The sequence below is a fragment of the Xyrauchen texanus genome, chromosome 16 (genome assembly GCF_025860055.1).
Source record: "Xyrauchen texanus isolate HMW12.3.18 chromosome 16, RBS_HiC_50CHRs, whole genome shotgun sequence".
In the NCBI taxonomy this organism is placed as follows: domain Eukaryota; kingdom Metazoa; phylum Chordata; class Actinopteri; order Cypriniformes; family Catostomidae; genus Xyrauchen; species Xyrauchen texanus.
In genome coordinates, this window is record NC_068291.1 from 31869494 (window position 1) to 31885727 (window position 16234).

The window sequence follows — 16234 nt, forward strand, 5'->3', positions numbered from 1 at the left end:
TCAGGAACCATAAATAACATAGTAGCTCACCTTCTGATCTTTGTCAATTGGTAAGCCAAAGTTCTCTTTAATCTCTCCGACTGACATGTTATTGCACACAGCAGGACACAGAAAAGAACGACACTCTTTTAATTTTACTTCTGATATAATGCCTGATCAACTTCAACAACAATTTTGTTATTGATACTTTTATTTCAAGGTGAAGTGTGTCTTTAGTGAGTAAACGTAACGACGACACCATGACGTTTTATTTTTCTGCAAAAGATGGACATTTGGAATTTGTTAATTAAGAGACTTTTGCATACATATTATAACACAATTACACTATCAAGCTCACTTACAAAAAAGAGAGAAAGAAAGAATGAAAGTAAGAAGTCATATCAAATTATTTTGACATTATTAAGAGGAGAAAACATTGTCTGTATTCAAGCAAAAAACAGCAATTAGACCAAAACTCATACCAATGAGTCCCAGATCCACAGGCCCTGTCATAGTAATAGGAGAACGCATATAAGTCAATGTCTTTCACGTCCTCTGCTTTTCTCACCCATTTGCAAATCATCTTTTCCACTTTTATCAAGCATGACTCATTGATGGTCTCTCCTGGAACAGAGCGCACACAAAAGTCGTTAAATACAACACAACGAATGTCACTGTTCATATAATGGGGATACGTATTAAAGCTGACGTTTATCATTTCGGCACAGCCGAAATTTTCAAACAGCCTTCCAAATATGTCCCCCATCTACTGTTGATTGAGCAAACAGATAGCCTAGTCCCAAACTCACGTCATGTGTTGAGTCAGTGTTACTATGTTGGGCTTTAATTTTGAGAAAATTAACCTACAAATGGCTTTCCTATAGCATATTTATTTTTACTATAAAATGTTCTCCTTGCCCAGTAGGCTCCAACATGCACAAAGAATGAGCATGGCCAAAAACAAAAGAAGAATGTTAAATGAAAGTGGAGATTTATAGTAAAAAAAAGGACTTAAATACTGATCTGTTTCTCACCCACAAGATGGTTTAACCACTGGATTCTTATGGATTACTTTTATGCTGCCTTTATGTGCTTTTTGGACCTTCAACATTCTGGTCACCATTCACTTGCATTGTATGGCCCTACAGAGCTGAGATATATTTTATAAAAATCTTTGTTTGCATTCATGATGAGAGAATTTTAAATTTTGGGTGAATTCTCCCTTTAAGGCAAGTATTAGGCTACTATTACCACTAACCCCAAGTATTCAATGTTGACGTGTATCCCATCCTGTGCTGTTTGTCAAATCTGGCAATTGTCTATTAAATTTGTGGTGTGAAATAAAACGTTTAAGGGATAATTCACCCAAAAATTACAATTATGTCACCATTTACTCACCCTTATGTCGTTCCAAACCCATGTGACTGCCTGTCGTCCATGGAACACAAAGGAGCACCATTCTCTTTCATTGTATGGAAAAAAGATGCAATAAATGTAAATGTTGACTCAGCCTAACATTTCCTTTTGTGTTCCACTTGAGAAAAAACGGTCTACAGGTTAATTTTTGGAAGAATTATTCCATTTTATTAAAGTACAAAAATCATACAAAACATAAAGTGATACAGTGTATTTCATACCTGCTTTCTGCCCCTTAACTGTGTAGAGTACCTCGGCATACTTCCACTGTCCAGAATAGTCTGGGGCTAGACGTGGACTAACCAGCTCGTGGGATCCCTCTACTGAAAAAAACAACACAACAGCAACCACATGTTTTTTTTTTTTTTACTGGCATTTCACTTCATTTAACTGCCACAATGTAAGAGCGCCATTGACATGACTGATGTAGACCAAACATGAGCTTTGCAGTGCCATCTGGTGGCCAAACATAGAAGCATGTTTATGCACACATATGCGCTTCCATGCTCAAAACCCACAAAGAGAAAAGCGTGATACTCTTACACAACAGAAAAACTATAAACAAAAAATCTGATTACATTTCTAGCATACTAAATGTAAATCTCAGCAGTCATCTGCATTCAGAGGCACTTCTGCTGAAGGCAGTATCTCTCTCTGGACTCAGGCCTCAGCTAAATCAGTGCAACAGCTGGCCACCAAGGAATTAATCTTCAGTGTGTTATTAAGAGATTAGATAATGGCTTATTTATCGAGCGAATGAGATCTTTAAAAGCCAAAGATGAAGAGAGATTGACGTACAAGGCTGTCCTTCAATCCCTCCCAACACTGCAAGTCTTGCTGACATCAAACCCAGGCCAAGGCAGAGAGTAATTTAAAAGGATGAACAAAGATGCAGATTTTTATAAATACATTTAATAGAGATTATATGAAAGAAAATACACATGGAGCATAGAAAGAGAACATAGTTTTATTAAAAATGCAATACAGTTATTATTGCTAAAATGGTGGTAACTTAATATTGTTTAGTTTAATTACATGAGCCACATTTGAAGCCATTAACATTCCATATAATTCTATATAATAATAATAAAAATAAATCTTTATTGGAACTTGGTATCTTTTATCAAAGTGTCGTTGACATCCTTTTAAGCAATAAGCCACTTGAGTCTGTGCACTACAGTCATTTTACTATGGGCGAGTGTATAAAACTGTCCTTACATGTGGTAAAATCACTGTAACGTGGGATCTCCCTCATTATTCAGGGACTGTAGCTGAAGTCAGGGACTGTAGCTAAAGTAGCAATACTCAATCAAACTCTTCTCTTCCACACAGCATAAGTGACTTGTCATGCAGAATTTCAACACTAACTTTTCTTTTAAATGTCAATCATTGCAAAGTAGTTTGCTTGGATGGTCCATGCTAGAGGGTCTGTTGTGTCAAATCTCCTGCCACGAATAACTAGTAATTCTAGTAATGTGGAGATGAGTCCCATGAAGGGATTCTAATTGGAGGCTTGCGTGATTTCGCTCTAATCAGGAGAATGCAGCGAGGCTATTATCCACTACTACATAAACATTTGTGCGGATTTGAGGACTAAAGAAGACCACATTAATCACTGAACTCATAGCACCACATCCTAGAAAGTCTTGAACACTGCTGACCAAGCATAGAAACAAGAGGGGGGGTAGTATTGAATTTCAGGCAAATGTCTTTTTATAAATTAATTTATTGAGAAATAATTCATGAAAAGCACTCATAGAAAGCTAATTAAATATATTAGAGCAGAGCAGAGCTTAACTTAAATAAAAATGTATATTTAAGCAAAATCACACAAGCAAGAGTGCGATATGGCCCTACATCAGCACTGCTGCGATTCGTAATTACAGCAGTTCTGATGTAGGGCCATATAGTACGATTGCGAGTGTGATATTGCTTATATACAACAGTTCAATGAACAAGTACATTTAAAAAAATTATATGGTCAGTATGGTCATAAAAATGCTACTAAACTGCTAAACTACTTTCTTACGCGACAGATCAGAATCTGCCGTTGCTGGTTCAAAATAAATGATGCGTCCAAGCCTCAGTTAATAATTCAAAAAGTTAACTTCAGAAATACTATCATGGCTTGTGCTGTTTCTAACAAGTTATTGGATAAACAAGGATAGACTGCTAGATGTGTGTGTGTGAGAGAGAAAGAGAGAGATAGAGAGAGAGAGGAGAGAGAGAGAGAGAGAGAGAGAGAGAGAGTATGTGCAATCACCTGTTGCCACACCCAATCAGAGATAATGTCAGCTCTAACAGTGGAAAATAGATGTCCAAGAGGGGGTATTCCTCTCTATTTTGTGGTAGCCGGTCTGCAAGAGTCATTCACTATAGAAACAGTGATGTCCACCACCATTTTAAACAGTATGTACCAATGTGGAAACTCCAATAAAAGGTAAGCACTTGAGTTCTGTAATAAATCAGTCTGTTGTGTCTCACAGCATGAGCCTTAATCCTGAAGTTGTCCGTTTAAAGCTGTTTAAAGCTATTTCCTAGTTTTGGAAATGTATTAGTAATCACAGTGATCACAAAGAGCAGTTCTATGTAAACAATGATTGGATTCACTTTATGTCACCAACTGGCTCATATTACACACAAAAATTATCTTTTGCCATCATCTGCTGGCTAACATATGTAATTTCAAAAATAAAGCCAGTACAGCATGAATGCGGAGTGATACACACACACAGTGAAGCGTCGGAGTGCTGATGGTGTCACACCATCAGTGCTTATGGAACGTCTCTCGTCCAATCAGATTCGAGGACCGGAACTAACTGTGGTATATTCACATATATAACCTGAAAACTTTACATTCACTATAGAAATTTGCATGACTTTTTGTGATTTAACTAATTTCAATGACTTTTCCAGGCCTGAAAATGTAAAATTCCCTGATATTTTCAGTTTTTTCATTACCATGGATACCCAATTTACAGTCAGGGTTTGAAAGGTTACTTTTGAAAGTATTCCACTACAGATTACAGAATACATGTTGTAAAATGTCATTTGTAACATATTCCTTTAAATTACTCAAGGTCAGTAACATATTCTAAATACTTTGGATTACTTCTTCAGAACTGGTAGATTTTTTTCACTTGTTTTGACTATAAAAACTCTGCCCGTACAGTAAGACAAAATACACGTGTTAAAAATACATTCTCTGAAAAACTTAATTATCTTATGCAGTGTTGTTTCTAAAACAAGATTAATGAAAGTGTCCATGTTTTAAGAATTCGTAGATATTTTTACAGGAAAACAATACAAAAATTATCATCAAGAACATAATATTTTCCCTAATATCAAAGGTCTTACTAAAAAAATTATTATGATCTAACGTGAATTTTCTTGATAAAAAAATATGATCGTGCCAGGTAACATGTGCATGTAAAATGTCTAGAAATAAAATTTTAGCTTAGCATAAAGCTGACAATTTACACAAGATTTATTTTTATTTCTTCTGTTCCAAACTTATTTCAAACGTACTTCTCTGTCTGCTCGTATGAATGTATCATATCATAAGAAAGTGTTTCACCGCTGTTCAAATACACTTTGGATCACATTATTTATATGAATAAATGTTTTCAATCTGAAAGGACTAAATGTTAAATGAAACAATTGACAATAAAATGCAAAATAATCTCTTCAGTAATCAAAATACTTTTTGAATATAACTGTATTCTAATTACCAATTATTTAAATTGTACCTACAGTGGAATACCGTTACTTACAGTATATTTAGACTTTTAAATACATAATACCAAGTATTCCGTTACTCTCCAACCCTGTGTTCAGCTTAAAGTGTCAATAGGAAATATAAATGTTAGACTCCCAAACATTACTTTTGCAAATACAAACCTGATTCCAAAAAAGTTGGGACACTGTACAAATTGTGAGTAAAAACAGAATGCAATGATGTGGAAGTTTCAAATTTCAATATTTTATTCAGAATACAACATAGATGACATATCAAATGTTTAAACTGAGAAAATGTATCATTTTAAGAGAAAAATAAGTTGATTTTAAATGTCATGGCATCAACACATCTCAAAAAAGTTGGGACAAGGCCATGTTTACCACTGTGTGGCATCCCCTCTTCTTTTTATAACAGTCTGCAAACGTCTGGGGACTAAGGAGACAAGTTGCTCAAATTTAGGAATAGGAATGTTGTCCCATTCTTGTCTAATACAGGCTTCTAGTTGCTCAACTGTCTTAGATCTTCTTTGTCACATCTTCCTCTTTATGATGCGCCAAATGTTTTCTATGGGTGAAAGATCTGGACTGCAGGCTGGCCATTTCAGTACCCGGATCCTTCTTCTACGCAGCCATGATATTGTAATTGATGCAGTATGTGGTCTGGCATTGTCATGTTGGAAAATGCAAGGTCTTCCCTGAAAGAGAAGACGTCTGGATGGGAGCATATGTTGTTCTAGAACTTGGATATACCTTTCAGCATTGATGGTGCCTTTCCAGATGTGTAAGCTGCCCATGCCACACGTACTCATGCAACCCCATACCATCAGAGATGCAGGCTTCTGAACTGAGCTCTGATAACAACTTGGGTTGTCCTTGTCCTCTATAGTCCGGATGACATGGCGTCCCAGTTTTCCAAAAAGAACTTCAAATTTTGATTCGTCAGACCACAGAACAGTTTTCCATTTTGCCACAGTCCATTTTAAATTAGCCTTGGCCCAGAGAAAACGCCTGCGCTTCTGGATCCTGTTCTTTTTTGACTTATATAGTTTTAGCCGGCAACGGCGAATGGCACGGTGGATTGTGTTCACCGACAATGTTTTCTGGAATTATTCCTGAGCCCATTTTGTAATTTCCATTACAGTAGCATTCCTGTAAACTGTATTTATAGAATAGATTTCCCAACCTTTTTGATCAATCAATTTCCATGATTTGTAATATGTTTTTAATGGATAAGGATTTCAGACCGATTTGCTAATGGATCATTAAGAACAACAGAAAATTGCTTGACTTTTCCAGGCCTGGGAAACACAATTTTAAAATTCCCTTCCTATTTTATAGGTTTTCCATGACCATGGGAACCCTGATTTAAGTATCTCTTCTAGGTAGTAAAAATTATTTTGTAATCACCACATTACGTTCTGTACATTCTAACACCAACCCATGCCCCGCCCACTTTACCTGTGAGTAGAGGATGTGGCTGGTGTTGAACATCTGAAAGGATGTCACATAATCAATGGGTGAAGTCTGGATGGTTTTCTGTGTAGAAACAAAACACAAATATTCATGCTTTTGTTCTTTTGTAACTAATAAATTTTTTATTACAATTATAAACTAGTTTGTCACTGCCTAAAGCAGTTTTTTGTTCAGATAATTTCTTTAAAATAATATTTGTCAGTAACTACAAGTAAACTGGAATCTGCATAGCAGCTCTTCTCTGAGCTTGTGTTTGGATATAAAGCTCTTTAAGGAACTATGTAATGACATGATAAATTGGTCTTCAATCCCATCTGTACAGGGCCTGACCTAGTTCACGAGCAAGAATCTTTCTAACTCTCTATGCTCAATGTAAAACAACCTTTATTTACCAGGCCTATATCGGATCAGCAGAACATTTGCGGATTAATGCATAAGATGAGAGGGCATCATGGGAGTTTGTTAAGAGAGATATGGCTTCTTTTTTGGGTGTGTGTGGGGGTGCATCTGTGGATATGTCTCACTTCATTCTGTGATCTGAGTCGATCCCCCTCCTAAATCCAACAAGCCTACTGTAGGAGTCTCAGAAACATGAAGACAAGAAAGAAAGAACAAAAAGGAAGAATGAACAAATTAATTTCATGAAAAAGGAAGAGAATGAACAAATGAATGAACAAAAAGAAAAATAACAAATTAACAGAGAAAGTTAAACAAAGAATGATTGAAAGAAAGGACAAAAGAAAAAAGAATGAATGAAAGAAAGAACGAAAAAAGAAGGAAAAACAAGAAAGAAAAAAGGAAATAAGAAAAAATGAAAAGGAAGAACAAACGAACAAAAGAAAAGAATAAACAAACGAATGAATGAAGGAACAAAAATATAAACTAACAAATTTAAAAAAAGAACAAAATGAATGAATAAAAGAAAGAACAAAACAAAAAGAATGAATGGAAAAAATGAACAAAAGAAAAAACGTCTCGGGTTACATGTGTAACCCTTGTTCTCTGAAAAAAGCGGAACGAGATGCTGCGCAGCTAAGCGCTACGGGGAATAACTCTAGCTGTGAACCGAGCTGAAATAGTGTGTGTAACACGTCAATGAACATTGACCGGAATTTATAGCCTCGGCTGATATAATCATTAGATGCACCTGCGGCCAGGCTATAAATGGATACGTCACCAGGTGTCGTCAGATACGTCTTTTTGAAGAGCAGTCCTGGTACGTCTCGTTCCGCTTTTTTCAGGGAACAAGGGTTACACATGTAACCCAAGACGTTCCCTTTACAAAAAGCTTCACTATGATGCTGTGCTGCTAAGCGCTACGGGGAACGCAATACCCACGCCGCCGCACTTGGGGCTGTCCGGACCCCTACGGTTGTGCAGTGTACTCACAAAAATGCGAGAGGTGTCAGACATGAGCTTGAGATGTCAACTCAAGGGCATAAGAGCCCGGAGTAGCATAAACATCTAAACCATTCAATTTTGATGAATGTGTGCGGAGAGGACCAGCCTGCCGCATCACAAACTTGTTCAGGCATGAGCTGAGATGTCGACTCAAGGACATAAGAGCCTGGAGTAGCAAAGCATCTAACCCATAAAGTTCGATGAATGTGTGCAAAGAGAACCCTATCGCAACACAAACTTGTCATAAAAACTGATGAATGTGAGCGGAGAGGACCAGCCTGCCGCATCACAAACTTGTTTAGGCATGAGCTGAGATGTCGACTCAAGGGCATAAGAGCCCGGAGTAGCAAAGCATCTAACCCATAAAGTTCGATGAATGTGTGCAAAGAGAACCCTATCGCAACACAAACTTGTCATAAAAACTGATGAATGTGAGCAGAGAGGACCAGCCTGCCGCATCACAAACTTGTTTAGGCATGGGCTGAGATGTCGACTCAAGGACATAAGAGCCCGGAGTAGCAAAGCATCTAACCCATAAAGTTCGATGAATGTGTGCGAAGAGAACCCTATCGCAACACAAACTTGTCATAAAAACTGATTCTAACTCCTAACAGAGGAAAGAAAGTTTTGACAGGGTTTGTAAAACACACAGAAACAGAATCGCTCTGAAAAAAGAGTTTCTGACGACACCTGGTGATGTATCCATTTATAGCCTGGCCACAGGTGCATCTAATGATTACATCAGCCGAGGCTATAAATTCCGGTCAATGTTCATTGACGTGTTCCACACATTATTCAGCTCGGTTCACAGCTAGAGTTGTTCCCCGTAGCACTTAGCAGCGCAGCATCGTAGTGAAGCTTTTTGTAAAGGGAACAAGGAAAAATGAAAGAAAAAAGAATGAACGAAAACATTTACAAACAAACGAATGGAAGAAAACATACGAATGAAAAAAAGAACAAGAAAGAAAGAAAGAAAGAAAGAAAGAAAGAAAGGATTAAAGATTTTGTTGTATGTTTAGCATAGGCAAGCAAAAATGTGTATGGGTAACTGCTAGATGCTCAAATCCAATAAAAGATAATCATAAAATGTATGTCCAGATTAATCTCTTTTTAGGATGTTCTGTTGATGTTCCATAGTTAAGCTACAGCTCTGAGGAGGTCAAGAGGTCAGTGCTGGATTACCTGTCTTTCACCTATCCCAACATTTAACATCACATCAAAATTTGATGATCTCAGCCTAGATCATTTTTATATCTTTACTCATATCTGGGCCTTTAGAGCTCCATTAGGGTACTTTAAGACTTCCTGTAAAGTTCCAAATGTACTCTCCGATTAAACATTTAACCATTATATTGGCCAATGTTTTACCATTTTAAAGCAACACAAAATTATCTGTGCAGAGGGCGTAATAATTAATTTCATGTCCCAAGAGAATCTGTTCTGCAATCACTATGATGTTGGCTTCCATAGGCTTTGTATTTATTGATCAAAACATGAGGCGTGACATAAAAATAAAACCATTATCAAAATTTGCTCACCTATTAAAAAGCTGAAATGCCTGTGTGAAGAAAAAAAATGCATTAATTGTCACAGTCTTCTGTCAAAAAAGAATTAAGCCTAAATGGGTGGTTGTATGCATTAAGAGAGTTAAGCATTAACATACTGTATGTTCTGCCACTCTGAGGCATGCTCTAGCCTGTTCACAAAACCTTGACCCCACAAGTGCACCATTGTATCTTTGTTAAAACTCTTATAAATTGTTTGTTTTGAATTTAGTTTGCATCTTAACAAAGTAAAGTGCTTTAGCTGTCAGAAATAACCAAACTCATTCAGTCTCTCCGTCTTCTCCCTGTCCCTTCACATATAGCTACCACTTAGGCACAGAATTAACAATAAGTCTGCATGATTTGCTGTGATGGACTAATCTGGTTGGGTAAGCTTGTCTATCCAGGAGAGTTTATTGACTCTCACTGATAAAGAGGCAGAGATGATCCGGTTACAGGACCATGCAGAGTTTTAGCATTTATTTTACAACAAAGTCTCACAAACTTACATACATTCAGCGAAGACAATCTGTGTATCAACAAAACAGCAGTATTAACCTATAACATTACATCTTACAATGGGCTTTTCCTAAGCACAAAGTTACCCATGTTTGTTTGTGCATCTTTAAAAGGAATTTTCTGCCTGGCAAATGAATGGCCTCTAATCTGTTTGCAGAGATTAGAGTATGCACAGGATATTATCCTCTGGGCTCATTATTACTTGTGTGAACTATTTTAAAGGATTGGATTAAAGTTCCATATATGCATTATGTACTGTTAATATACATATACACAGCTCAATCTATTATACAAGAAAATTGCAATTTACAACTTCTATCTTTCTGTCAGAGGCTCAAATGCCTGACCGCAGTGACCAGAAGCTTTTGAAGAGCTGAAGATCCATTTGAGAAGAATCTAACATCTGCTAGTTTCACATTCCTGAAGGACAGAGATTTCTGCATGGATGGTTCACGCACAAACAAATATTTTATCATTAATTTCATTTCCAACATAGGGAATAAAAAACCTTTGTGTGATTCAGTATAACAGAGAGACTCGTACTACAGGTGGTTGGATCCATAAGACGGTCACTGTTAGATCATGGGATCTTAGCTACTACAGCTACTACAATAATATATATATTGTGAAGTACTTAGGCAAACTCTGTTGTTTTAAATGTGCTATATAAATAAAGTGAGTTGAGTTGAGTTTCAGTGGCATACCCAAAATTAAATGCTAAAAACTTGACAAAAAAACAAAACAAGAATGGACAAGTGTTTGGTATCATTTTAAAAAACTTTTCAAATTGTTTAATGATATAGATTATGATAAAGACTCTCAGCCTAAGAAAAATCACAAAAAAACTTGAGCCGGAAATGTACTTTTTTCTTACTTTTCTGATTTGAAATTATATACCTCAGGGTGTTTAAGGTGGCTCTGAAAAACTGCTTTTGTTTTGTTCCCAATCATATCATCTGTAACTGAGTAAAACTTTGTGTTGATCCAAAAAAGCAATCAAAAGTTAGAGCATTACTAAAATAATTTATCCTAGTGTCCAAAAACGTCTCCAAGTGTCCAAAAGCCTCTTCAAATAAATAAACCAAAATAATTGTACATAAGAACTAACTACACATGTAAACACAACAATGACTAAAGGTTTGCATAGTATGCAGACATGATTTTGTAATGAGATTTCACAGAATTAATTTCATTCTGTGCCATTTGAGTCATTATTGAGTCTGTGTCATATGCTTGGCGCTTTTGATCACATGACTCACTGCCCAAATATGGAGGACATAGAAGTGGTTGGAGCAATCTGAACCCAATCCGATTAGTTTTGCGTGCCATGGCGCTACAGCATTTCCGATGATGTCATTGGCTCCAGGAAAGCTAACTTTGTAAGCAAAAAGCAAGACACTAGATATCCAGATGCTGCGTGCAAATTGTGCTTCGTGTGGGTTATCTAATGATCTATGCATCTGATTAATTTGTGTGTGGACTCTTTAAAAAATAATCGCCTCCTCTAAGTAATGGTATTTATATTTTATATTCTGTTTATTTATGTGAATTTATAAGTGAAAAAGCTGCATATGTGCAAGACCTGTTCACAAGAATCATGTACAGTATGTCAAAAACATATACTTAGCTATTATGCGCTATATTTTTAACTATGAGTAAAACAAATATGCTGGTTGAATTCTACTCTTTGAGCTCTCCAACAATATATGACACATGTCTGTATGATGAGTTTAATATTTTTACTGATTACAATAAAATGTACAGTTTAATCATTTTTAATAAATGATCAAAACGGAACATGTCTGATTTGTTTGCAAATTTCAAAACACTTTTTAAATTTTTTTAATCATAACCACCATAGACATTGAGGGGACATTGTAATATTCATATTAGTGGTCTATTTATATGGGTTTCTCCAAGGTTGATTATTAAATTATTACATATGCCTCTCGATTATTAAAAGCTTTAACAAGTTTTCTGAGAATATCTACAGAATGTATAGTATGCAAAGGACTGTCAATACCTTCATCTGTGCCATTCATGATTGACATGCTGTCTGGTCTATAGAGGAACAGAGATTCATTAAAAACCTCCAAAACCTCTCAAACACACAATTCTAACTTTTTATTATTATTATTTTTTTTTTTTGCTTGATTGGCACATATACATGTATTATTTTCAGAGAACTATGCCGAAGAGCACTACATTCATGAAGATGCTGAAAAGTAGGACATGGCTGGGAAATACTGATAGTGGTAAGGCATGGCGAACATGGAACTATGTTTAAAATGTGACTTCAATATACAAGAAGCACCTGAAGACACAGCTTTTTTGCAAACACTTGATCACACTTGAGTGCTTGCTGTAAGAGGACACATAGTGAAAGGTCTCTGACCTTGTCCAGCAGGATGGTGGCCTTCTCACCAGGCAGCAGTCTGGGACCTGCTGTGGCTCTGAGCACCAGAAGGGTGGAACTCCATAGCACATTAGGGACCGTGTCTTTAGCAATCTTCATCATGTCAGTTCCATTAGTCATTCTTTACTCTTAAAAACACCATTAGCTGCATCAATATAACAATCAAACTGCAGAAGAAAAGGCACAGTGGCATAAGATTTTACATAAGAAGATGAAACAAACACTTTAGTGGTTACCTTTTCTGGGTCATCAGCATATGCAGATAGTCCAGGTTTTATTACTCTAAATGTCCCAAGGGATAATTTGGGAGCTTCTGTAAAAATACAAAGAAAAATTTAATTATTATATATATGCATCTGTGGGTGAATGAAACATATTGAGTCTTTTGTTAAAGCATCAATATTTTAGGTTGAAATGTATGTTATTATATAAAATAGAAAGTGTATATCTTAGGTCCCATAACTGGTCACAATATCTTTCAAGCATTTTTGCCTTCACTAGTTCATTTTAAATGCAGAGTGACAAGTGAATTTCAATCCTGCATTATGGCAAAGCATGAATATTAATTGAAAAAAAAAAAAAAAGTAAGTAATACTTCTGAAAAGTATTTTGTGTCAACTTTCCATGTATATAAACATAAACACATGCACACATATATGCATATATTTTTTATATAATAAAAAAATATATATTTTTAAGACTGAATATAATAGATCTTGTTTAACTGCAATACAGCAATAACATTGAGAGTTCCACGTGGCTTGCTTCAAAGTTGGCATAATAAAGTATATAAAAAAGTGCTTTAGCTCCAGATAAAAATCTAACCATACTCAGTGACCACCAGCTCACCAGGCTTAGCTGGAATGTGCATGTGTGGAAGTGCCTAATAGCATAGTCTTAGGCATAACTGGCAGGTGCTTGCTGTCCATTATAATATAACAATCATAGGTTTAACAATAAAGGCTAAACCAGCACTTAACTGATTTAGCTCAGAATTGTTATGCGATAACTAAGCCATTGGACGGTCAGCGCTGAACTTTGCAGTTAACCTAATATCTGTGGATAACGCCCACACAGTCATCATAACCTTATGAAAATGTACCATCATGTTTTACTAGAGTAACATTAACTGTACTTTGATATTTTGTCAGAAATGTTATAGATTCATGCTAAATAATCTATTAGGCGGGTGAGGGAGTCTACTTAATTTTTATTTAAAAAAAGTTGATTATATCTTAATATTTACTATCGTTTTAGGGTTTTATTGCCATGGCAACAAAGTTGTAAAATTGGTTGTAAAATTGTAACCACTGATCTATATAGATCAGTGGTTGTAACACACAAATTGTTTATGTATTGTGGCTATACCTTTGAAAAAGTAAGTATTTGAATATTTACAGATTGGCCCCAATCTCAAATTAAAGTCAAATTAAATTTGGTGGCTGATACCAAATTACCACAGTTGTTGTAGCAAAACTAACTATATTTCTGCCAAAATGCATAAATGTAAATATAATGACTAGGCTACAGTATTGTGTCAGATTGTACCGTGGAAAATTATTGTAAGAGATGATAATAAGTAGCCGTGCATGCTTTAACACTTGGTTACAATGGTCTTACTACAAATACGAAAGTTAAGCTATGGTAATTATATGCAAAAACTATGGTTAATTTTCATAAGAGTGGTCCTGACTGCAGGATTACACTGACTCCATGCAAACCTTGCAAGTCTGCTCTACATCCTTATCTGAAGTTACCAGAAATTGTTGTTATGAGAAAACCTTATTTTGAATAAGCTGAAAATGCGGTTGAAGTGTGTTGCTTTGACCCTTTGAAACACTCAATTAAAACCCCTAATTCTAACAGTCTTTAGTCTTTGAGTGGACTTAAATCTCTAAAAGATTATCATACCATTTAGCTCCATCTGAAATTTGAAGATGTGAATCCCGGTTCCAGTGCTTCCAGCATCAAACATAATTTTTATCCTATACTGGGGCAACTGGTAGGATACTGGGGGCTTTGAGTCATCATAATGATGTTTGACGTAAGTGAGGTAGACCACTAGACAGACCACAAACTTAAAGATGAATGCTTTGGGATCCTCATGGCAGCCAGAGGTAAATTTTGTGAAGTGAAAACCCAATTCAAATGGTTATTCTTTTTTCTTCACCTCCTCCAGAACAAGAAAAACAACATTAATTTGTTTTATTCCAATAATGTATTTGTTAAGGTTTTGGGGTCTATTATATGAAACTGGCTGTTAGATCTAGACAGACTATCAAATATAAATTTTTCCCTAAAAGTAGCATTGCTTTTACTTCAGATACTATGTAACAAATAAAACTATAAATATATCTAAAATAGGTTTTACTTTACATAATCAATCAAACAGCTGGCACAACATAAACTTAAGTCATTACTTCTAAGTCACTTCATTACAAACTAATCAAATAAGGATTTGCTCATGTAAGTGTTAAGAGACTATAATCATGTAACAAGTTAGATTTACAGATTTATAAGAAATTAGAGACTGTAAATCAATCTCAGTCTCGTGAATCTACAGGTTGAACATGTTTTCGTTTCTTTTCTCAGTTTACATATTTACGATCGTTATAGATGTATTTGGCAAGATCATAGTCTTCCTTCTGAACATCCATGATCAGAGTTGGACACGACATTCCATTTGAAAGACCTTGTTTTAATGACATTTAATGTCATTAACGTCCGGTTTTTAGATGACGTGAACAAAGAAGTGCGTCACACGTTCCAAACTGAAGATACACAGGCGCACCATCGCAGAAAGAAGTCATTTAAATGTTTTATTGATAATTGTGCATATGTCATGTTTTCACAAATTTCAACTTTTACTTTTTGTTTTTACTTTCTAATCCTTTAGGGGTTTCTTAGAGGTTTTAAACGAAGCAGAATTGTAATTGGCATTTAAATGACATGCATAAAATGGAATGAAATTAATTCATTCGCAGAAATTCATATAATATATATATAATCATATAACTCTACTTTAATTTAATCATAATAGCTACATTACATTTTTCAGTTTGAATTGCCCATAAACATGTTATCGTACAAACAACATATGGGTTATTTACAGAAAATAAATATTATATTATTAATATATAATTATTATTATTAATATTTATTTAATAATGTAATAATTATTATTCATTAATAATGTCAATTAATAGATTAATAATCACTGTTTGAAATGCCACCTGTAGAAAATCATATTTCATGTATTTTTCCAGAATGCCTTCCAAAATAGTCTTCAAAATATTATCTGAAAACAATGTGTGGTGCTGAATTGCAAAATTATAAAAGTATAGGCTAATATTATTTTTAATGACTGCATAATTATTTTGACAGTATTTTATGTAGTTGAATGTTGAGTTGAAAAAAAACATTTTCTTCTTAGGGAATAAATAGTCATAATTATTTTAAATGAATTATTTAATTGTTTATGTTTTGTCACAAAACCTAAGTTAGACTAATGAGACTTCTCTGTTGTGGTACTGTGTTTAATTAAGTCAATTCCTTTTCCTGTGATTCCAGTTCAAATTCATATTCAACATCCTAAGTGTGGCCAATTCATTTTAAATTCCAACTTATGAATTGAAAGGGGGACATTTCTAAAATTCTGAAATGTATTATTTATACAACCCTGTCATTTAGATAAATTAATTATGTCGGAGCCAATAAATCTGCTAAAATGTTCTATTACCTTGCTGTT

At 35.2% G+C, this 16234-nt stretch overlaps 1 protein-coding gene across 1 annotated transcript; it reads right to left on the reverse strand.

Annotated features, from left to right (window-relative positions):
• Window positions 1–15164, reverse strand: entpd6 (ectonucleoside triphosphate diphosphohydrolase 6). The gene is given in 13 exon segments (XM_052145231.1): window positions 1–80; window positions 462–480; window positions 482–603; window positions 1617–1718; window positions 2194–2261; window positions 6593–6673; window positions 7124–7218; window positions 12065–12169; window positions 12466–12585; window positions 12588–12614; window positions 12723–12799; window positions 14398–14587; window positions 15084–15164. Coding segments are annotated over 13 exon segments (1167 nt in total).
• Window positions 15165–16234: the final 1070 nt, after the last annotated feature.